At 36.9% G+C, this 25000-nt stretch overlaps 1 protein-coding gene across 2 annotated transcripts in view; it reads right to left on the bottom strand.

Annotated features, from left to right (window-relative positions):
- LOC106874946 (solute carrier family 71 member 1) overlaps positions 1 to 25000 on the bottom strand; it is a 73625-nt gene that overhangs the window by 2981 nt on the left and 45644 nt on the right. For both annotated transcript variants that reach the window (XM_089356082.1, XM_089356081.1), the window contains 9 exons: positions 20031 to 20093; positions 16872 to 16999; positions 14197 to 14311; positions 7059 to 7277; positions 5345 to 5458; positions 3323 to 3394; positions 2295 to 2407; positions 1593 to 1690; positions 1 to 57 (listed from right to left, as the gene is read on the bottom strand). The exon at positions 1 to 57 is cut by the window's left edge and continues 122 nt beyond it. In XM_089356082.1, coding sequence (XP_089212208.1) covers positions 1 to 57; positions 1593 to 1690; positions 2295 to 2407; positions 3323 to 3394; positions 5345 to 5458; positions 7059 to 7277; positions 14197 to 14311; positions 16872 to 16999; positions 20031 to 20093 — 979 coding nt within the window. The remainder of the gene's footprint in view (positions 58 to 1592; positions 1691 to 2294; positions 2408 to 3322; positions 3395 to 5344; positions 5459 to 7058; positions 7278 to 14196; positions 14312 to 16871; positions 17000 to 20030; positions 20094 to 25000) is intronic.

The raw sequence follows: 25000 nt of genomic DNA on the forward strand, positions 1-25000 counted from the left end.
CCGGGCCAAGCCCATTACACAAACCACGAATGCCTGTAACCATGCCTTGAGCAACCCCTAAAAGAGAAAAATAATAATAAACAAGAATGGTGAGTCAGTATGATGGTCTCTTTTAATTAACATAATGGTTTCATATTACAACAACAACAACAACGATGATGATGATGATAATGAGAGTGAAGGCGTTTCAATGTGATCATTCTACCTGCTAGAAATAGCAACCAAAACTCCTTCATATGACATTCTGCTGACTAAAGGAAAGGACATTAGATAATATAGTCCTATCTTCATATATTTTTTTACTAGTTTCAGTCACTGGAGTGCGACCATGCTGGAGTACCACTTTCAAAGGTTTTGCTAATCATATTGAGTCAGTACTTACTTCAGCCTGGTTTTTTTTTATTTTATCAATCTCTTGAATTAAGTCACCTTTCTGACATAACACTGACCTGGCATTTTCAAACTCTCAAACACACACGCGCGCATGCATGCACAAACACACACACACACACACGGTGGTCTTCTGTATAGTTTCTGTCTACCAATTTCACACATAAAACTTTTGTTAACCTGAAGCAACAGTCAAAGATACTTTCTGAAAGTGCAATGCAGTGTAGAACTAATCCTAGAACCACACAATTGTGAAGCAGATTACAGCCATGGCTGCACCTACATTTTTCAAAAAAATTTTATATTTATATAGGTACGAGCATGGCTGTATGTTAAGAAGGTTGCTTCTCAACCACACGGTTCCAGGTTCAGTCTCACTGCATGGCACCTTGTACAAGTTTCTTCTATCATAACCTTGGGCCAACCAAAGTCATGTGAGTAGATTTGATAGATGGAAGCTGAAAGAAGCCTATCGTATATATGTGTGTGTGTGTGTCTGTCTGTCTGTCTGTCTGTCTGCCTGTCTGTCTGTCTGTCTGTCCCCTGCTACCGTTTGACAACAGGTCTTGGTGTGTTTACAGCCCCATAACTTAGTGGTTCAGCAAAAGAGACTGATACAATAAGTACTAAGCTTAAAATAAACTAAGTCCTGGAGACAATTTGTTTAACTTAAACTCTTCACAAGGTGGTGCCCCAGCATGGCCGCAGTCAAATGACTGACACAAGTAAAAGATAAAAAGACAGCATGCATTTTATGAACAACAGAATTAATACAGGACCCCAAACAGCTAATCACTGATTCACCAAATTTCCAAAGGCAATAGTGACAAGGACAACCCTATGCAATTTGGTCGTAACAAATAAGACAAGGTGCAAATCATCATCTCTCCCTTTCATATGACCTGCATTGACATGCATAGCCATCGTGGAAGTGGTATCACAATTAGTGGTTGTAGCATCTGTTGGCTGATATATGCAGATGACATGGTGCTACTTGGCTCATTAGATGATTTCCTGCATGCACTGAATGGCTTTACTGCCAAGTGCTACAAGGCAGGGATGATGGTTAGTGTTGCGGAAACTGTGACACTGATCGTCTCAAGGAAACTAAAACTAAGAATGGAGAAAATTTTGTACCCAGATTTAATACTGAAATTAGGGGTGCAACTTATACACAATACAAAACGAAATTGAATGTTTACCTTGTTGGTCAGCATAGACATGAGCAGATACAAAAGAGCTGATGGCAGGGTAGGTGATGCTGGACATGGCGGCAATAGCACCTGAACACCAAACAATCCTGAAACAAGATCAAAGAATAAAAATGAATGAACAGAGATGAGAAAATACCTTGCAACATCGTAGTATGTAAATTAAACAAAAATATTAAATAGTGGATATATAAAGAGTAAAATACATACAAGAGACATACCATATTTATTTATGTATAATACACACTTTTTTAATGAATTTTCTTGAATCTAAATATTCGTGGTCTACATTATACATAAGAACGAAATGCTATTCAATTTTTAATTTTTCGATAAAATAATATTCAACCTGATTAAACACTTTCTATACAACATAATCATCATCATCATCATCATCATTATTACTATTTAGCACCCGTTCTCCATGCTGGCATGGGTTAGATAGTCTGACTGGAGCTGGTAAACAAGAGAGCTGCACCAGGTTCCAGTCGATTTTGGCTTGGTTTCTATGGCTGGATGCCCTTCCTAATGCCAACCACTCTACAGAGAATACGAAGTGCTTTTAATACATCACCAGTACGAGCATCTTTAATGTGTCACGGTGATTTGCAGTAAAGGAGAAAGCGTAGTTGCTAGAATAAGAACTGATGAGGCAAATTTCAGGAGAGATTCATAAATGCATTATTTACTCACCAAGTCTGAGATCCAAATCCATAACAGGCAAGTTGGACCATTTCAAAGACTAGACCAAACATAATAGCATGTTTATATCCAAGATATCTCATTAGCAGAGTGAGAACCAATGTCTGGAAAGGAAGAGAAAGAGAAAATATAAAATAAAAAGGAACATTTACAAACATTTACAATACCTTTAATAAAACCTTGATTTTCCTTTTAACACTCTACTACAGGATGCTAATGCATTAAATGATAATAATGAACTTATAATATACAGTGCTCAGGTACACTACAACTCGTCAGAAAAAGTAGCCAAAACTGCATGAACATCCTCATCATCATTTAACGTCCGCTTTCCATGCTGGCATGGGTTGGACGGTTTGACCAGGGCTGGCCAGCTGCACCAGACTCCAGTCTGGTTTGGCATGGTTGCTATGGCTGTAATGGGTGATAGAATAAGTACCCGGTGTAAAAGGGAAAATAAGTAGGTGGTGGTTGATTCATTCAACTAAAGTTTCTCAAGGCGGTGCCCCAGCATGGCCGCAGTCTAATAACTGACACAAGTATAAAAAAATGAAAGATATGTCAACTAACAGTCATTATAGTGTCAACATACCTGTGTCCACTAACCACATTGGTTAACATATCCATGTGACCATATTATCAACAGGGCCGTGTCAACAAACACAGAAGCCATGGTGTTAACATATCTGTGTCAACTAACATTGTGGTCAATGTTAATGTATGGCACAGCTAACATATCTGTCAACATATCTGTTTCAGCTAAGACCATAGTCTTGATACAGTAAATATGTCAGATTCATTGAAATCATACCGAGAAGAAAGAAAATATTCAGCAATGGGCATAGCATTGATTTTCCTTCTTGTCCCACAGGGGATGTATGGTGAACTAAATTTATATATAACTATGGAGAGTCAGCTGTGTAATAAAATTCTTATCAAGTTAGACAGTCTGTCAGCAGTGGAAGACTTTCATTGCACCACAGCAGCAAAGTTTAAACTCCAATAAAAAATCGACTTACTTGTGCGACTACAGATAAAACACCAACAACAGCGATGAAAGAGGCGACTTCTTCAGCAGAAAATCCCATGACCTGGAAAGAAATGAATGAGAGAACAATAAGATAACTCATTGAGCAAGGAGGATGAGAAAATTTGTAGAGGGGCATGGGATCTAAAATTTCTTTTTTTTCTTAAGTTGGACATGGAATTGTGAAAAGCTTTTTTTCACAGCAAACACACTACACCTATATTCAGCCGAGCGAAACCAATCCCTCCAGCCAAGCATACCATGTGAAGACTGTTTGCTACAGTATAAGCGCTGAACCTAACAAAATTATCTCCTCAAATCAAGGAAACCTGCCACAGTCGCCAGGCATAAAGTTCTCATTAAAGAGATTCACTTTTTTCTCTTAATCAATAATGTACTTTCTTTCGGTACTCAGCACTTAAGAGTCACTGGTAGGTTCTTTTCTATCAAATAACTGTGTTAGGATATTAAAAATAAAATCCTTTTTTCCAACCACCAGTGGGGCATGCATTTTTCTGGAAAGCTATTCTGGGGGCCTGGGGAAAAATAGGTTGGGAAACACTGGTCTGGAGCAATGTGTGGCACTGCATCCTAGAGAATTATTTTTATCAAACTTGGAAGAACGAAAAACAAAGTGAACGTGGGTGGGATTGAAACACAGAACGCAAAGGGAGGTAATCAAAACTAGACGATTCTTGTTTGATGCTCTTTATAAATTCTGCATTTTTTAGCTCAGTGATAATGAAACATTCAGAGTAGAATGAACTTGGTAATGGAGGTTCCATGTAACCATGAAGTGAAGCAATAAATTCAAGCATCAATAGAATATTTGGTTGTCATTATTTAGTATATATTTTCCATGCTCACATGGATTGGATAGTTTGACAGAAACTGGCAAGTCCCAATGTTAGCTTTGACATGGTTTCTACAGCTGGATGTCCTTCCTAACACCAACCACTTTACAGTAAGGATTAGGTGCTTTTCTTGAAGCACCAGCACCAGTGAGTTTCCCAAACATTTTGCAAGACAGGAAAACAGCACAAGAAGAAAAAGAAGGAAAAAAGATAAGAAAAAGCCCCCCACCCCCACCCAACAAAGTGGAGGGAAGTATTTGAGAGAGAGGTGGCCTTATGCCACAAGTCGAGAGCGTAAAACATGATATAGAGGGACAAGTTCAAGAGTCTTGTTACAGAGAACATACATAGAAACCCAACGTTTTACAAAGGTGGCTGGGTGTAGCTGTGAAGACGATACAATGGTAGTGAAGGGTGGTAGGCAGGACAAACCCTCAAAGTACAAGACTGTGAGCATAAAAGAGGATATGAAGAGTTATTATTAGTCAACGTTTGCTTTTTATACTGATATGGGTTGGACTGCTAACATGGGCTGAACAGCATTGAAATATAATTAGCTAATAGTTAAAATTCTAATAGAAATAATAAAAGTCAGACAAAGGTGATAGCTAAAATCCTTTTCAAGTAATCTATAAATATTCAATAAAAATTAGATCTTCTGTTGATATTTACATTGATCGATAAATCAAAATATCTTTGTTATCAATGCGAAATGATCAGAGTGGTATGCAGGAAGAGGTAATTGGGGGTTTTGACTAGAATTAATGGTGGAAAGCAAAACGTTTTAAGAACTAATGCTTTTAATCAGAACAAATACAGTCCAATGCCAACAAGGGAAGCTTTAACGGGGCCAACTGACATGCCAAAAATAGCAGCTAAATGTTCTCAATCCACACTCTTAAGAGCAACAAAATTCAACACATTATTCGCAACACATACATACATACATGACACACACATACATATATAAATACTGCACGTACACACACACACACATAATGTGTATTTATTTCAGTAAATTTTAAATCACTCTAGCATGCCAACCCAATGTAATAGGCAGAAGTCATGCACCATAAAAACATTGAAACCATTATAATTTTAACAATGGTGACTGCCAGATTTACATCACAGACTGATTTGAACAAAATCTTAAATCTTACCAATCTTAAATACACAAAGAAACAGGAGTACTCTCCAGCTTCAGGTAGGTATGATAAAAAGACTGCTACACAGAGCATTAATATAAGCCGGTCTTTGCCAAGTTTCTTCAATGACTAGAGAGAAAGAGAGAAAGAATTGAAAATATAAATTACCTTCACAAATATAAAAACATATATAATTCATATATTTATATACACATATATACGTGTGCACAAATATACACACACATACATGCTTAGACATACATACACACACTTACACATTTGTAAGTGCGTGTACATTTAAAAAAAAAAGAGTTATATAATATACATTTTCTTGGGCAAGAAGCCAATTTGTTTTATTAAGAGAAAGGAATATATAATTTATATGTCTAAGCATAAAATATTGATTGGCCACTTAATCAGAAATTCATAAAATATCGATTGATCACTAAATCATATATTCATAGCAAAAATAAAAAAAAGAGAGATTGTGTGATATTTTTATGCTTCTCAAGGGCAGAAGTAATGCAAGTGGAATGGAGTCACTTCATCAGTGGAGTAAAACCAACTTGACACACAAGATTACCACAAGTTATATGATTCAATCATAATACATGATTGAACTGTAGAACACACATATATATATATATATTACCATATCTTTTTTTTTCAATCATAGTATCTTTCTGATTGCTTATTTTCTCAACCATTATGCAATGAAATATTGATCTCTGTGAAGCTATGAGGTCAAGAAGTTTGCTTCCCAACTACATGGTTTCTGTGTCCAGTCACACTGTGTGGCACCTTCAGCCAGTGTCTATTGCAATAGCCTCAGGCATTAGTAGATGGAAACTAAAAGAAGCATGTCATATATATATATATATATTAAAAATGGGGAAGGCCGGTTTATGGGATTACCTAAGGTTTCCCATCCATAAAGGGTTTAGTTTTATGGCATATCGCCAGATCCCGAAAACCTGTTGGCCCACGACCTCTTGGAGGGCAAAATGCCTAACTATTCAAAGGTAACAATTGGGGATTATCTCCCTTCGTTATTGGCTATCGTGCCACCATTTTATATATATATATATATATATATATATATATATATATATATATACTCTCTCTTTTACTTGTTTCAGTCATTTGACTGCGGCCATGCTGGAGCACCACCTTTAGTCGAGTAAATCGACCCCAGGACTTATTCTTTGTAAGCCTAGTACTTATTCTATCGGTCTCTTTTGCCGAACTGCTAAGTTACGGGGATGTAAACACACCAGCATCGGTTGTCAAGCAATGTTGGGGGGACAAACACAGACACACAAACATATACACACACATATATATATATATACATATATACGACAGGCTTCTTTCAGTTTCCATCTACCAAATCCACTCACAAGGCTTTGGTCGGCCCAAAGCTATAGTAGAAGACACTTGCCCAAGGTGCCACGCAGTGGGAATGAACCCAGAACCATGTGGTTGGTAAGCAAGCTACTTACCACACAGCCACTCCTACGCCTAATGAATTTTTTTCAATTTTTTTTTTTTTTACCAAGCCTATCAATTATATTTTTGTTTTAGAAGATGAAGACTATTTTTTTTAACCACATCACAAAACAAGACAAAAAAAAAACAATAAATCGTTGCAAGCCAGAGATATCAAGCAACTGAATTAATCGATATTATAAATCGAGTATCATTAAAAAGAAATAATTTCAATAATTACACCAAAGGGATCGGCTTTGTCCCATGAAATCTGTGATCCCCAGCTGGCAGGGCGTAACTTTTCAGGTAAGGATTCTGGGACAGCAACTAATATGAACAAAATATCGAGCACGGCTACAGCCGTCGCTAGCCAAATCACTAGAGTATCACTGTACAGCCGCTCCAAATATGCCCCGATGGCCGGACTTGTGACTAAACTGGCAGCAAAAGTAGCTGATACCTGCAGAGAAGAAAGAAAGAAAGAGAATATGCATTTTAAAAACAGGTAGTAATTTCTCATACAAGAAGCAAGATCAAAAACTAGAGGAGGAGGAGGAATCTTGGGGTTAGTAGCCCGCGCTGAACAACAACAACAACCCCCAAGACACCTGAAGAAGGCTGGAGGGTATTACTCTTTTACTTGTTTCAGTCTTTTGACTGTGGCCATGCTGGAGCACCGCCTTTAGTCGAGCAAATCGACCCCAGGACTTATTCTTTGGAAGCCTAGTACTTATTCTTTCGGTTTCTTTTGCCGAACCGCTAAGTTACGGGGACGTAAACACACCGGCATCGGTTGTCAAGCGATGTTCGGGGGACAAACACAGACATACAAACACATACACACATACATATATATATATACATATATACGACAGGCTTCTTTCAGTTTCCGTCTACCAAATCCACTCACAAGGCATTGGTCGGCCCGAGGCTATAGTTGAAGGCACTTGCCCAAGATGCCACGCAGTGGGACTGAACCCGGGACCATGTGGTTTGTAAGCAAGCTACTTACCACACAGCCACTCCTACGCCTATATCAGCCGAAACGTGTTAACAACAAACAAGACGAGTACAAATATTCGTTGAATGTAAATAAAGTAAATAATTCCTCATCTCTTAAATATAGAACTGTAATGCATGATTAATTCAACACCTTGTGATTAGATAAACATTACATCTGACTGAATGCTAAAGGATTAAAAAAGAAACGCTGAGGTCAATCTGTTTGACAAAATTAAAAAGTAAATCTACAAGGCAGTGCCCCAGCATAGCCACAATCCAATGACTTAAACAAGTAAAAAATAAAAGGCAACACACGTTTTCTAGGTTTGATCTCATTGTGTGGCACCTCAGGTGAGAATCTATTATGGCCTCAGGTTGAATAAAACTTTGAGAATGCAATATGGCAGCTAAAAATTCATTCATACACATGCACACACACATACATACATACAGACGTGTACACACACACACACGCAATACTTGTATTTATGTTTGTGTGTACATGTTGACATAAACACAGTCATCAAAAAAAAATTCAGCAGGTGTTGCATCAGTAACGTAACTTAGCCAATCAATAAATATACATCAATAAAATTAAGCTTCAGAATCGCACTGGTCTCATAAGTGACTAGATGTGAGACCACATGTTGAGACTAAAACAATTACAGCATGGCAGAGTTATTCTAGCTGTTTAATAACATAAAACTGCTACACTGACTTCTTTAAAATTATTTCATGAGGTGCCGGTGGCACGTAAAAAGCACCGTTCGAGTGTAGTCAACACCAATGCCACCTGACTGGCTCTTGTGTCAGTGGCATGTAAAAAGCACCATTTGAATGTGGTCGATCTGAGTGCCGCCTGCAGGTGGCACGTAAAAAGCACTCGCTACACACTCGGAGTGGTTGGCATTAGGAAGGGCATCCAGCTGTAGAAACCTTGCCAAATGGGATTGGAGCCTGGTACAGCCTCCCAGCTTGCCAGTCCTCAGTCAAACCATCCAACTTATACCAGTATGGAAAGCAGATGTATGATGGTGATGGTGATGATGATGATGATGACATGTCATAAAATATATTAAAGATAAATTTTAACACCTTTGTGTTATTAAATAAGGAGACTGAGATAAGTACTAGTTTGAAATAAATAGTGTAGTTGGTATGATTGACTAAAACATTTGAAATACAATACCCCAGTATAACCACAGTCCTAATGAGAGAAACCAGTTAACTCTTTAGCATGTAAACAGGCCATATCCGGCCCAAATATTCTACCTACTTTATATTCAGATTGGCCAGATCCAGCCTTTCATACCTACCTACACTATCATTCTAAAGATATACAAATACATCATTGAAGTCTTCAAGCTACAGGATAATGCAGGGAGTTACAGGGATATAAGTTACAGGGATATAAACACACCAACATCAGTGTCAAGCGATGGTAGGGAGGGATAAACACAGACACACAAATACACACACACACACACACACACACACACACACATATACATGCAACAGGCTTCTTTCAGTTTCCATCTACCAAATCCACTCACAAGGCCTTGGTCAGCCCAAGGCTATAGTAGAAGACACTCACCACACGGTGGGACTGAACCCGGAACTATGTGATTGAGAAGTAAGCTTTTTACCACACAGCCACTCCTGTGCCAAATTTGCTAATTACTCCAGCAAATACCAGACAATTTCATTGACTCTTATTACATATAAATGAAGAACTATATCCTGGAGGAGTGGCTGGAATCCAAAACATTATCACCAAGCTTAAGGGAAATGCCTGGTTATACATAAAATAGAGTTATATTCTAGATAAATTCCTAGTGCTACCAAAACTCCATCTCAAATACGGGGCTTTTGAGGAATTACATGTCTTAATGATTATCAAGTAAAGATATTCTGGATATCACACTTATGATTAAATTGGATGATAAGGATATGAAACTAAAAAGGTAAAATACTTCCTTAATCTGTCTGTTACAGATAAAAATTATTACGGATTAGTATTACAGATTATATATATATATATATATATATATATATATATATATATATATTCACACACACAGCATATACACACATAGAAATACAACTTGCACAAATACACATGCACGTTTACACATATATATACATATGAACACAGAAACACACTCTAAGATTCACATATGTGTATATACACAAACTCACATACACACGCACAGATCTACAACACACACACATATAAACACATTCACATACATGTATATATGCAAACCTGTACACACATAGAAACATAGCACACGCACACACACACACACACACACACACACACACAGCATAAAAACATTCACATACATGTATATACATAAACCCACACACACATATATATACAACATGCATGCATACACATATACATGTATTCATATATACTTTTCTACTCTAGGCACAAGGCCCAAAATTTTGGGGGAGAGGGCCAGTCAACTGGTACTTAATTTATCAACCCCGAAAGGATGAAAAGCAAAGTTGACCTCAGCAGAATTTGAACTCAGAACATAAAGACAGATGAAATACTGCTAAGCATTTCGCCCAGCATGCTAACGTTTCTGCCAGCTCCCCACCTTACATGTATTCATATATAATCACAAACATTCATATACGTGTATATATACACATCCATACTCACAAGACAAAGTGGATGAGAACATAAGAAGAGGAAAAGCAGGAGAAAGTAGTGACTGCTAACCAAGTAGGAAGCACACACACATTGTTAAGAAGGCCAGATAATGTACATTAATATGTATATACAGATTGGTAAATGTGTGGGTGTGAGAGAGCAAAAATGAGACTAAGTACTTGGTGTGATTGAAAATGAGAATAACAAAAATAAAAATGAAAATCTCTGGGAAAACCTGTTAGTTAATACTAGAAAATACCAAAGGACAGGGTATTTGCAATAAGGATACCCCTATGTGGTTTCTTCAATCTGCTAAAATTAGCAACCAAATAGCCATCAAATGATACCTCTAATGTCTTAAATATAAAAGACAGAATGGTCATAGCTGGAATGCCAATGATCTAGGGCCAATTTAACACTAAACAAGATTCAAAGAGCTAAACTAGCAGCCTAACATGGGGGTGGGGGTGGGGGATGATGATGATGATGATGCCCTGACGCAATACCAGGTAGTGGCTCTCATAGCTTCTGATCTTAACTGATTGGAATTGTTATCAGGTAAATGTTTTGCCGTCATGTAAAAGATGGGCTACAGCAAATATTCTACTTGATACCACAGATTTGCTTTTGTGCCTGACATACCCTTATCAGATGGGTAGCCATGGTGGGTATATTGGGCTTTGTATATTTGTACCCCAGCATTACTTTTATGTGATGGCATGTGCTGCCCTCTCACTCAATATATATATATATATATATATATATATATATATATATATATATATATATATATATATATATATATATTTATTATCTGGATAATAACCTCACAAGGTGCATTTAAAAGTTTCTATATCAGCTACCATATGCCATCATACAGCAAGGTTATTCCTTGAGCTGGATAATCAGTGTGTGTGTCTATGTGTGTGTGTATACATACACACACGCACAGAGTCTGATGAAGATTAGCAGGCCAAAACTTCAAAGTCACTGTCCTCTCTTGTATAAATGTCTAAGAAACATACTTTACTAAAAAAGTACTGAGTAATTTTCAGTTTAATGTTATATTGTTTTCACATATAATGATAAAAAACAAACATAAATATATATACTAATACATCCTTTTGTTATTTACACCACCTGTCCTCGTCTGTTGTTGTTTTTTCGTACATTCTCCCACATAAATATATATATACGTACACACACACATATATACACACATACATACAACCCGTTAAAATCCTTTTTTAAAAAAACAAATCTTCCCTTCAATCCATTTCTTTTTTTCTCAGATACCTATACTTTTTATTGCTTACTCTCTCCCTCTGCAAGTAATTATTTCCTACTTGACCCAACCACCACCACCAACATCACAAACACCACTAACACCACCTCAGACCCTTCTGTTAACACCTCCTCTCCCACTGCCCCTCCTTCTATGATTTGCGGTTCCCATACACACTGCCTCTGTTCAGTCTATATTTACCTGCCTTATATTTATGTAATCTCTCTTTCTCTTTACTTTGTGTGAGTGTGTGTGTGTGTGCACGTGAGCACACACACACTTCTATACTTCTTGCTCGTCTGCTCACTTGTCCATACACGCTATTTGTCCTGATTCACACGGACACTCGTTTCGACATCTGCAAAAAGTACACCGCATGCCTTGCTTTGGATCTTCACATGACATAGCATTAACAAATGTCGTAAATGCGATGCATTCAGACTTTATGACTGTGCATTTAAGAAGTTCCCATTGCAACCATGCAGTTTCTGGGTTCAGTCCCACTATACACCTTGTAGGTCCTGTCCAATCAATGTCATATAAGCGAATTTGGGAGACAATTTATATGTGTGTGTGTGTGTGTATACATGCACACCCAAATGTAGCTAGATAGATAGACAGATGAATAGACAGATAGATACATACTAATAGATGAATAAATAGATATATATCCATACTGACAGATATATAAATAGATATATACATACTGATAGATGGATAAATACATATATACATACTGATAGATAAATTGATAGATACATACATACATATATACATTCGTACATGTACGTACACACATACATAGTCATGTATGTATGTACGTGCATGCAGACAGGTACATACATACATATACATACATAGACAGGTACATACATACATACAGACAGACAGACAGGTATATTTGTATGAACATACATAGACACAGAGACAGATAGAATAGACAGACATAAAATTGTTACTTGCACTGTATGCAGCAAAATGATGATTCGTACATTTATATATCTCATACATTTTGGCAGATTTGTTATATCTTACGCACACACACACACACATACACACGCATATTTCCTTTATTTTTAATTTGAAATTACAAAATGACTCAGGGGCTGAGAATTTTAAATACGCCACTTGAAAAATACCAGGCACAAAAATCTCAGCTCTTGAGTTACTTAGTTAACTTCTGCCAATTAAAAATAAAATATATATATATATATATATCATCATCATCATCATCACTATCATCGTTTAACGTCCGTTTTCCATGCTGGCATGGGTTGGACGATTTGACTGAGGACTAGTAAACCGGATGGCTGCACCAGGCTCCAATCTGATATGGCAGAGTTTCTACAGCTGGATGCCCTTTTTAATGCCAACCACTCCGAGAGTGTAGTGGATACTTTTTACATGCCACCGGCATAGGAGCCAGTCAGATGGCACTGGCAACGACTCATGCATGAATGGAGCTTATTATGTGCCACAACTACAAGTTTCCATCTGATTGGGATTTGATTCTTTGATTTTGATTTTACTTCACTCAATACATACATACATACATACATACATACATACACAGACAGGCATGCATATACATACATACATACATACATACATACATACATACATAGTTATGTACATTTGTACATACATGCACATATGTATGTATGTATGTACATACATACATACATACATACATACAGGTGCATGGTTTAGTGGTTAGGATCAAAAGGCAAAGTGTACCTCGGTGGGATTTGAACTCCGAATGTAAAGACAGATGGAATGCCACTAAGCATTTTGCCTGGAATGCTAATGATTACCTTTGGGGGAAGGGATTAAGTTGATTACATCGACCCCAGTGCATAACTGGTACTTATTTAATCGACCCCCAAAAGGATAAAAGGTAAAGTCGACATCAGTGGAATTTGAACTCAGAAAGTAGCGACAGGCGAAATACCACTAAGCATTTCGTCTGGCACACTAACGATTCTGCCAACTCACCATCATAAATAAATAAATAAATAAATAAAAATTAAAATTAATAATAAAAATAAAAATTAATAATAATAATAATAATAATAATAATAATAACAATAATAATAATAATAATAATAATAATAATAATAATAATAATAATAATAACGATAATAATAATACCAGCAGCAGCTTCAAATTTTGGCACAAGGCCAGCAAATTCAGGAGAAGGTATAAGTTGATAATATCATCTCCAGTACTCAACTGGTGCTTATTCAATTGACCCCCGAAAGGATGAAAGGCAAAGTTGACCCCAGCAACATTTGAGCTCAGAACATAAAGACAGATGGAAAAACCCTAGGCATTTTGCCCAGTATATTAACAATTCAGCCAGCTCACCACCTTCTTTAATAATAATAATAATAATAATAATAATAATAATAATAATAATGTACTCACCAGTCCATAAGCAACACTTCGCTCTTCCTCAGAAGTAACATCAGCAACATAAGCAAAGACAACACTAAAGGTGACAGCAAATATTCCTGACATGGACAATATGGCGAAGTACCACCTGTTGTAGGGGGAAGGGAAGAGAAAATAAAATAGAAATATTAACAATAATGATAATTATGATGATTCCTTTATTAATCATCAAAGGGATTACATTAAGAAAAGCATTAAAATAATATTAATAATAATAATAATAATAATAACAAGAGCACTCTGCCAAGGCAACACCAACATCCTCTCAACGATTAGCCAGAGATGATTTTTAAAATGAGAATATCTGAAATAAACTCGATGGCTCTCACAGCCGAGAATACTAAAGATGAACCCAACTGCTCTCAAAAATTAAGTAAAAAAACAGGAAAAATAATCCTGAATCCTTGTCCGGTTCTGGATCGATCACAAAATCTAATCAGTTTGTAACAGTCACAAGGCCAAACATCCCTGAAAGTTTCATCTGAATCCATCCGGCAGTTCTTGAGATATCTTGTCCACAGACAAACAGACACAACTCAAGACAATACCTCCACCTTCACTAAGGTGCAGGTAATAATAATAACAACAACAACAACAACAACAACAACAACAACAACAACAACAACAATAATAATAATAATAATAATAATAATAATAATAATAATAATAACAACCCTTTCTACTACAGGCACAAGGCTTGAAATTTGGAGGAGGGTGTTAGTTGATATCATCGATCCCAGTATGCAAGTTGTATATATTTTGTTGACCCCCAAAAGGGTGAAAGGGAAAGTTGACCCCAGCGGAATTTGAACACAAAACATAAAATGGACGAAATAGCACTAAGCATTTGCTCCAGCATGTTAATAATTCTACCAGTTCACTACCTTAAAATAACAACAACCACCTTTTCTTTATTATTATTCAAAGTAGCTGAAAAATAGTCTGCACATGAGCCAAAGGCAGTAATAGAGAATAATTTTAGGATTTTATGAGATTTCCCTCATAAAGATTGACCGTACTATTGAAGTGAAAAGACCCTTCACTATCACTCTGAAAGTATACAATCACATCACTGGAATGCAGAAGTTATGAGAGAGTGAATAATTAATGGGTTAAGTCTTAATATGAAATCTAAACCAAATGCAACCACAGTAAACATAAAAAAAATATATAAATAAAACACAGAGTTATATGAAGAATTAACAAGAATATCCCCAATTAAAATAAGGTTGCATTATTTGTTAAACGCCTGCCTGCTGCACATCTCCATTTCCTTGAGTTTAATTGGCCAGAAAATTTAGTTAATTTTTACATATGAAATGTTTAAAACACATGTTTTAATACTGTATGTCTTTCAGAACTAACATACACACCATCAAAGTCAGTAGGTTTTTCTCTGTTGTTGTTGTTTGTGCAAGATGATGGAGAACAGAATTGTCGAACCAACACATGACAGCACAGAAATAAACAGATGTAACATAATGATGATTGATGACAAAGTCTATATAAATAGCAAAGGTCTTCAATTATACACACATGGACATTTAAAATCTATATAACAGACACATGCAACTGCACACAAATGCAAACTTATACATTAACACACACATCCACAGGCCATGTATTTTATGTGAAAAGTATTTCAAATAAATTACAAGAATTTATGCATCCAATTATAATTTTCAATTTTATTGCACATGTTTATAGCAGCATGTTAGGTGAATGACACAATTCCTCAACTTGTGGAGAAATTAAGGAAGGCGAGACAATGATCTTTCATTGGCACTTTTCCTGGTAAATTTCTGGTAAGTTCACAGCTTCCCAACAGAAATTACATGTATGCACAATCCAGAATTGGGGCATAATATACAAGAAACAACAAATCACAGATAATATTAAAGGATGGCTCACATAACTTCTTTATCCTTTTTAATGTTGTTGTTGTTGTTGTTGTTAAGCCCCAGGTCAGCCTTATTTGAGCAGACCTATGATCAAAGGGATTCTAGCTGTAACACCTTTTTTTTTTTTTTCTAGAAGCACAAAGCCTGAAATTTTGCAGAAGGGAGGTTAGTCAATATCATTCATTCCAACATACACACACACACACACACATACACATTTGGGGTTGGTAAAGTGAAAATATATTTTGTTGGCTGCCTTCTCCGTCACCAACCCTCACCTGTTTCCAAGCAAGGTAATATTTCCCTATTGTCAGATATATTGTTCACAGAAGGCTGGAAACAGAACAATCTCATTTGTATTACAGTGATGCTCGTTTACAACCATCATGTAATGTCAAGATAAGGGTACACATCAACACACACACACACACATAACACTATCATCATCATCTAATGTCCCACACTATCCTGACACCAATCACCTTACATGGTGTGTATGTATGTATGTATGTATGTATGTATGTATGTGTGCATGTATGTATATACACACACACATACATGACAGGCTCTTTTTCAGTTTCCGTCTATCAGATTCAGCCACAAGGTTTTGGCTGGCTCAGGACTATAGTAGAAGACTAGGTACCTCACAGTAGGACTGAACCCTAGACCACATGGTTGGGAAGAAAGCTTCTTAACAACATAACCAACAGAACTCATTGCAAATTATAGTATTAAAGGAATACTTACCAAGGACTTATCTTCATCAGTGGAATTGGAGCACATGTGAAGGAAACTGTTAGAATCAGGAAAGGTTTTCGACCCCAAACATCTGAGAGGGCTCCAATCAATGGAGCACTCAAGAATGAGAGCATACCCTTAAATAAAGAGAAGGAACAATAAGATGAAGACAAAGGAGTTAATATACACACTAATGTATGTAGAAAGTCTTTCAGTAAAAATCAATACAAAAAGAAAAAAAAGAAATCATACACACATACACACACAATGCCAAATGTATGCTGAAGAGTTTGCCAATGAATAAACAACCTTTTTACTATTCATAATAGTCTGTGTACATAGAGGTATACATATAAAACCACTAGTAATATTGTCTTACTTAGCATAAAGCAAGCCCGTAAATACTAAATAATAGAAATAGAAGTCACAGTAAGACATCATGAGAAATGTGACAGGTAATGAAGATTCTCAACATGAGAAGGTTTATCGATCAACACTCATTTCTTAATGTAGTCTGGGTTGTGAGTGGTCGAAGCAAATATGCCACAATGAGAGCAACACATGACAGTGAAATGACTTATCTATTTCTTGCAGAGAATCAACAGCTGTTGAAGGCCGTGGTTTGGCAGTGTTTAGACAGCAAACTTAGCAGCTGGGATAGTAGGGCCAAAACAGTATAAGAAAGTGAATTTGCTTTGAAGGCAAAGAAGGCTGCAAAAATGTTGGCTTTGGCAGCAAGAATGTTTCTATGATAACAAAGTCAGTTAGGTAAAGTGTGAGAGAAAAGGACAGTTCCCACAGAGTGCAGGTGATGAACTTGGCAAGAAACCTATTTTGGAGAGAAAGCAATGAAAACAACTGCAAGATATGTTATCATAAACTTAAAGGCTGTTCCTCTACTCTTTCAGTCCATTATCCAGTTCTGCAACAAAGATACACACGACTAGAGCTGAGTAGAACCATCTGACAAATAACAACAGACAAGTACATCATCATCATCATCATAATTATCATCATCATTACCACCACTACCACCACCATCACCATCAGTTTGATATCCATTTTTCCATGGGTCAGACAGAATTTGTTGAGCTAGATTTTCTGCAACCCTTCCTGTCATCACTGTTTCCAGGTATAAGGTAATATTTCCCTACGGCTGGACATATTTTCACGGACAATTGGAATATAATGTCATTCTGAAAATAAGCAATCACATCATTGAAACCGCAAAGCTACAAGATAATGCTTTATCTATTAAAAGCAATGTGGATAAAGAAGCATTGCATTTGACAGAGTAATTTAAACACTAACAGGTTAAAGGAAACAAGATGAAAGATGATCGTTTGAGCTGGCTGGCCTTAGAAAGGAAATGTCTCAAGAAACCAAGCCAACATATAAAAAAAAAATGTCACATAAAAGGGTAAAGAGCCCTTTCGGTCAGAATGACTATGTGATTGCACCTAGAAAGTTCCCCTTCATGGCACAAGTCTGGGCAAGGTTGTTTATAGAAGACCAGCAGTTGCCCATGCGTACCAACCTCCCTTCTCTACACCACTGATGTGATCCAAGGAAAAGGCAAAGGCCGATACAGCTTGGTGCGAGTGACATCGCAATTCATTTCCATTGCTGACTATGCTGGAGTAAGGTGAAATAAAGTGTTCTGCTCAAGAACACAACACACAGTCCAGTCCAGGAATCGAATTTATTACCTTATGATTGTGAGCCCGACACTCTAACCACTGAGCCATGCACCTTCACAATTACCACATATAAGTGAAATAAACAGTAGAGTTGCTTCGGTCTATGCAGAAAGTGCAGAAGCTACTCTGAGGTACTACAAGCTCTTTTCCTGAATCCCTTGCAATGTTGGAAACCCACCTGTATCATCAGCAGGTATCTCAGGGTCACAAGTATCCGACCCTTAGCTTGTACACTTTATCTGAGTGCAGCAGCAAGAAGACAATAAAATTAATTTACAAAATTCGACATAAGGAGTTTCATACAGATGATAGCACTCATGCAATTAATAGGTCTTCACAGTCCAGATTGACTCGGGGTTAAATAAAAACATCATTGGGCTGTAACTGCTGAGGACATACGTAAGCTCGCAAGGAATGAAGCCAGTATGCTCCGTTGGATGTGTAATGTCAATGTGAATACCCGTCAGAGTGTAAGTATCTTGAGAGAAAAGCTGAACATTAGAAGCATCAGTTGTGGCGTGCAAGAGAGACGATTGCGCTGGTATGGACATGTGGTGAGAATGGAGGAGGATAGCTGCGTGAAAAAGTGCCACACCCTAACAGTTGAGGGAACCCGTGGAAGAGGTAGGCCCAGGAAGACCTGGGCTGAGGTGGTGAGGCAAGACCTTCGTACATTGGGCCTCACCGAGGCGATGACTACGGACCGAGACCTTTGGAAATGGGCTGTGCGTGAGAAGACCCGGCAAGCCAAGTAAGATCGTTGCCAGTGCCCCTGGACTGGTTCTTGTGCGGGTGGCACATGAGATGCACCATTTTGAGCGTGGCCGTTGCCAGTACCGCCTGACTGGCTCCTGTAGGATTTTCGAGCGAGATCGTTGCCAGTGCCCCTGGACTGGCTTGTGCGGGTGGCACATAAAAGACACCATTTCGAGCGTGGCCGTTTTCGTGCGGGTGACACGTAAAAGCACCCACTACACTCTCTGAGTGGTTGGCGTTAGGAAGGGCATCCAGCTGTAGAAACTCTGCCAAATCAGACTGGAGCCTGGTGTTGCCATCCGGTTTCACCAGTCCTCAGTCAAATCGTCCAACCCATGCTAGCATGGAAAGCGGACGTTAAACGATGATGATGATGATGATGATCATAAGCAGGTACAATGATGTGTCTTTCTCACATGTCAGCAGAGAAATGGAACTCAGCGTCGGTCAACATAGAAAGAATATATGCTGAGTAGAACAGAAACGTGATATTTTTTTTTTAAGGTCATGAGACTAGCTTTATACTGCAAACAGGTGAATATGTGAGAACTTGATCAACAGGTGAGAAAAGACAAAAAGAAAGCATCATGCCTGATAGGAAAAAAAAACATGAACAATGGCACTGGCAAACACACACAGGGAATTCACATTGGCTGCCGAACGATTTGTACTTTACAAAAGTAAATAAGACCAACACATTACATGTACTTACTTTCACTCCTTGAATAAGTCCATTCATCAAAAATGTATGATCAGGGAATGTGTCATTTAAGACCTGGAAGTAAATAATAATAATAATAATAATAATAATAATAATAATAATGATGATAATGATAATAAATAACCACAACAATGGTAAAAATAACAATGTAGCGATGGGCAAAATACTACTAAGCATTTCATACAACATGCTAACGATTCTGCCCACTCACCACCTTAATAATAATAATAATAATAATTATTATTATAATAATAATAATAATTATAATAATAATAATAATAATTATAATAATAATAATAATAATTATAATAATAATAATAATAATAATAATAATAATAATAATTATAATAATAATAATAATAATTATAATAATAATAATTATTATTATAATAATAATAATAATTATAATAATAATAATAATAATAATAATAATTATAATAATAATAATAATAATTATAATAATAATAATAATAATAATAATAATAATAATAATGATGATAATAATAATAATAAACTAAATGACAAAAGTAAAGATACAATTAGAGAAGTACAAAAAGTTAGTCATACATCAGGTTTCAAAAGACAGTCATCAATCTAACGTTATTTTCCCAGATCAACACTTTTTTATATCAGATAAATTTACAAAGCCTGTTGAGAAGCCAGATGCTTCTACTAAGAAGACAAACCTGCTCAATATTTAAGTCAAATCTCCCACCATAAACTTCTTACCACCTTTAAAGGGAAAAAAATGGGAATTATATGTTTCAAATGAGATATCTGAAAAACAGCATTACTCATGATAAAAAAATTTCAAGTTATTAAGTTAGTATTTAGAATATAAATTAACATGGAATTTTGGTAGAAGGTGTTAATTTAGATCATTTTAACAAGGGGAATTTGTCTCATAGAACTTGGTGGTCTTAGACAGGTTGGTTTTAAAAAGAAAGGTTAAAACAAGTTTTGTACCATAGAACCAGAGGTGTGCATCATATAAGATGGAATAAAAGAAGGTTAAGAAAACAAAATCTAATTTGCCATATTTCATCCACATGATCTACTGTTAATTAGTGAACAGTAGACAGTGTCTGACTACTTGCAACTAACTAATTAATTAGTGAGCCATTGGCAATTAGTGTCTACAAATTAACAAATGTGTATTTAATTATTATAATTAATTTTGACTTCCTTGTTCTGATTAAACATTTCATTATATACCATTATGTCTATATCGTTCATTTTCAGTTAATATAACAAGAGTTTAAAAGGAAAAATTGCAGTAGTCTTTGTTGTTGTTGTTATTAATAGAGCTGGCAGAATCTTTGGAGTGTCAAACAAAATACCTTGTGGTGTTTTTTCTGATGTTTTACATCGAGTTCAAATCCTACCAAGGTAAAATTTGCTTTTCATCATTTCAAGATTGATAAAATAAATAAGTACTCAAGTATGTGTGTGAGAGAGAAACAGATAGACAGACAGAGAGCCTCAATATTGTTGCTCAATCAGCTAACAATAGCAACCAAACCAACCTCTAATCACATCCTACCATCTTAAAAAAGGAAGGGCACATTAGATAATGTAGTCGTAAATATACTAGGCTACAAAATGAAAATACCAAGTATGGAATATAATCGAGTGGCTGTGTGGTAAGTAGCTTGCTTACAAACCACATGGTTCCGGGTTCCGTCCCACTGCATGGCACTTTAGGCAAGTGTCTTCTACTATAGCCTCGGCCTGACCAAAGCCTTGTGAGTGGATTTGGTAGACGGAAACTGAAAGAAGCCCGTCGTATATATGTATATATATGTATATTTATATATATGTGTATGTATGTATTTGTGTGTCTGTGTTTGTCCCCCAACATCGCTTGACAACCGATGCTGGTGTGTTTACATCCCCGTCACTTAGCGGTTCGGCAAAAAAGACCGATAGAATAAGTACTAGGCTTCCAAAGAATAAGTCCTGGGGTCGATTTGCTCAACTAAAGGCAGTGCTCCAACATGGCCACAGTCAAATGACTGAAACAAGTAAAAGAGTAAAAGAGTAACAGGCAGAAAGACCAATATTTCGAAAGGTAGAAAATGTTATAAGTTAGCAAATTATAAATACTAACTAGAATTATTGCCAGCAGATAACACTGTCTTTCATTCCTTTATGTGAGTCTACTACTTCATAGTCCAATAATTACAATGTCCACCTCCTTTCACAGCAACTGAAATTGCACAGCATTGCTAATGACAGGTGAATGGAAAATTTATTTAAGTCTGTGATTTAAGTGTTGAATACTTTAAAGATTTCCTTTCAAACATTGATCTTCACTTAGAGATAATCTCATTTACCTTTTCAAAAGCTACTTTTTGAGACTTTTAGAAAGTTGGTTTTGTTGTATGAGTAAATTTAATCAAACTATACAATTTCTTTTGATGGTCAGCAAACTTTACACCATTCTTTGTCTAAACTACGTAGTTTCTTTTACTTACAGCAACATTTCTTAATGGAACTGAACAGGTCAGTAGTACAGCATAGGTTCACATGAAGGGTGAAAACCCCCTTCGGTCATCAATGACCATGGGATCACATCTAGGAAGTTCTCCTCTGAGGCACAAATCAAGGCAAGGTTGTTTATGGAAGACCAGCAGTCACCCATGCATACCGGCCTCCCCTCTCCATGCCACCAGTGTTATCCAAGGGAAAGGTGAAGGGGCCAATACAGCTTGGCACCAATGACATCACAACTCATTTCTACAGCTGAGTGAACTGGAGCAACATGAAATAAAGCGTCTTGCTCAAGAACACAACACACAATCCAATCCGGGAATCGAACTCATTACCTCACCATTGTGAGCCCAACACTGTAGCCACTGAGCCATGTGCCTTCACTCAGGTTCACATACTTGTTACTCTATTTCAGTATTTCTGTAGGAACAATATTTTCAGATATATCCTGACTACTACTACTTTAGTTTTCTTTCTTTGTTTACCTGCCATTAACCCCTTTTCTTACCATATTTCCAGGGCCCAGATCAAGGAGGTGTTTCAAGATCTTCCCAGGGTCATAGTGAAGAACACATGCACCAGGTTCCTCGAATGCCTTGAGGCTGTGGTGGAAGCTGAGGGTGACTACTCTGAGTAAATGTTATCTCCCAGCCATATTATAGTTGATAATTTTTGAAATACTTTCATTTTAATATGGGATATGTTTCTTTTTCCTTTTGTGCAAACTGTCAAATTTAGCCGAGGCACCGTCTGTCTGTTTGAGTGTGTGTGTGTGTGAAATAATAATTAGATAGCTGGGCTTTTTTAATTAACTTGTCATTTTCTGTATCATTGTTCTCATAGTGATGTGCCATAAATCTGGTGCTAATCTAACTCATCAAAATATTTGTATTTGCATCACTGTTTGTCAGCAGCTGTGTTTCAATCCGAGATGTTATTGTAGGAGTCCAGCATACAAAGCACTGAGCCAACAGCACACACCTATCAATTAGAACTGCTTCTACTGTTATTGTAGACAAGTACAATAAGTATGGATTAAAGTAGATGCTTATAGCACCTATTTCCAGAAGCGACATTTAATTTAATTGAATAATCCTAGATGCTGCAGGCATTTACTTTTACCTGCATTCCATGTAATAATCTGCAATGAATGTGTGATATTTCCCATCATCATCATCATCATCATCATCATTATTTAACATCTGTTTTCCATGCTGGCATGGATTGGACGGCTTGACAAGAGCTGCCCGGGTTCCATGTCAGTTTTGGCATAGTTTCTATGGCCAGATGTCCTTCCTAAGGCCAACCGCTTTACAAAGTGTACTGGGAGTTTTTATGCAGCACCGGCACAGATACATTTACATGGCACCAGCATGTACTGGGGTCAATTTATTTGACTAAACCCTTCAAGGCAGTGCCCCAGCATGGCCACAATCCTACGACTGAAACAAATAAACGATTAAAAAGTAATTGGGAAGATTTGGGGAGGTAAAACAAGAAAGGGACAAAGTGGGTGAAAGGAGAGGTAATTTGGAATTAGTTTTAGTCAACTGGGTTTGTTTAATGCCCAGGTCAGCAAAGATCCAGTAGAGCCCTGATCAGACATGTCATTCAGAACATTCTCATCGCTCATTCAGAAAATATATCTGAGACTACATTAAGGTGACAAGCTGGCAAGATTGCTAGCATGCTACGCAAAATGCTTAGCAGCATTTCATCCACCGTTGTGTTCTGAGTTCAAATTCCGCCATGGTCAACTTTGCCTTTCATTCGTTTGGGGGCTGAGCAGTGGGGTCAATGTAATCGACTTACCCACTCTGCTGAAATTGTTAACCTTGTGCCCAAATTTGAAATTAATATATCTAAGACTATATTATTCAATGTGTCCTTCCTTATTTAAGATGTAACAGCCTATTTTAAAATAATATTTGGCTCCTATTTCTTATTTCTTTATTGCCCACAAGGGGCTACACACAGAGAGAACAAACAAGGACAGGCAAACGGATTAAGTCAATTAGATCGACCCCAGTGTGTAACTGGTACTTAATTTATCGAACCTGAAAGGATGAAAGGCAAAGTTGACCTCGGCGGAATTTGAACTCAGAATGTAGCAGCAGATGAAATACCACTAAGCATTTCGCCCGGCGAGCTAACGTTTCTGCCAGCTCGCCGCCCTATTGGCTCCTATTTCTAACAAGTCAAATGACCATACAGATAAAATAGTAGGGAATTTTTTTTAGTATCAGGAGGTAAATAGCAAATACAAAAGAGCCTGAGGTGGGGAAGGACATGTGCTGATAAAATAATTGAATCTAAGTTCATTAGTATAAAGCATTAAATTACTGTTTGGTCATCATAATTCTTTACATGGCTACTAGAAACTTTATTTGAATGCCAGCGAAATTTTGTCCACAATCAAGTGCTTCCCCTCTCCTGATATTTAAGCTTCCTCATTGGTTCAATGTTAT

The sequence above is a fragment of the Octopus bimaculoides genome, chromosome 8 (assembly GCF_046866305.1).
Source record: "Octopus bimaculoides isolate indiv1 chromosome 8, ASM4686630v1, whole genome shotgun sequence".
Classification (NCBI taxonomy): Eukaryota; Metazoa; Mollusca; class Cephalopoda; order Octopoda; family Octopodidae; genus Octopus; species Octopus bimaculoides.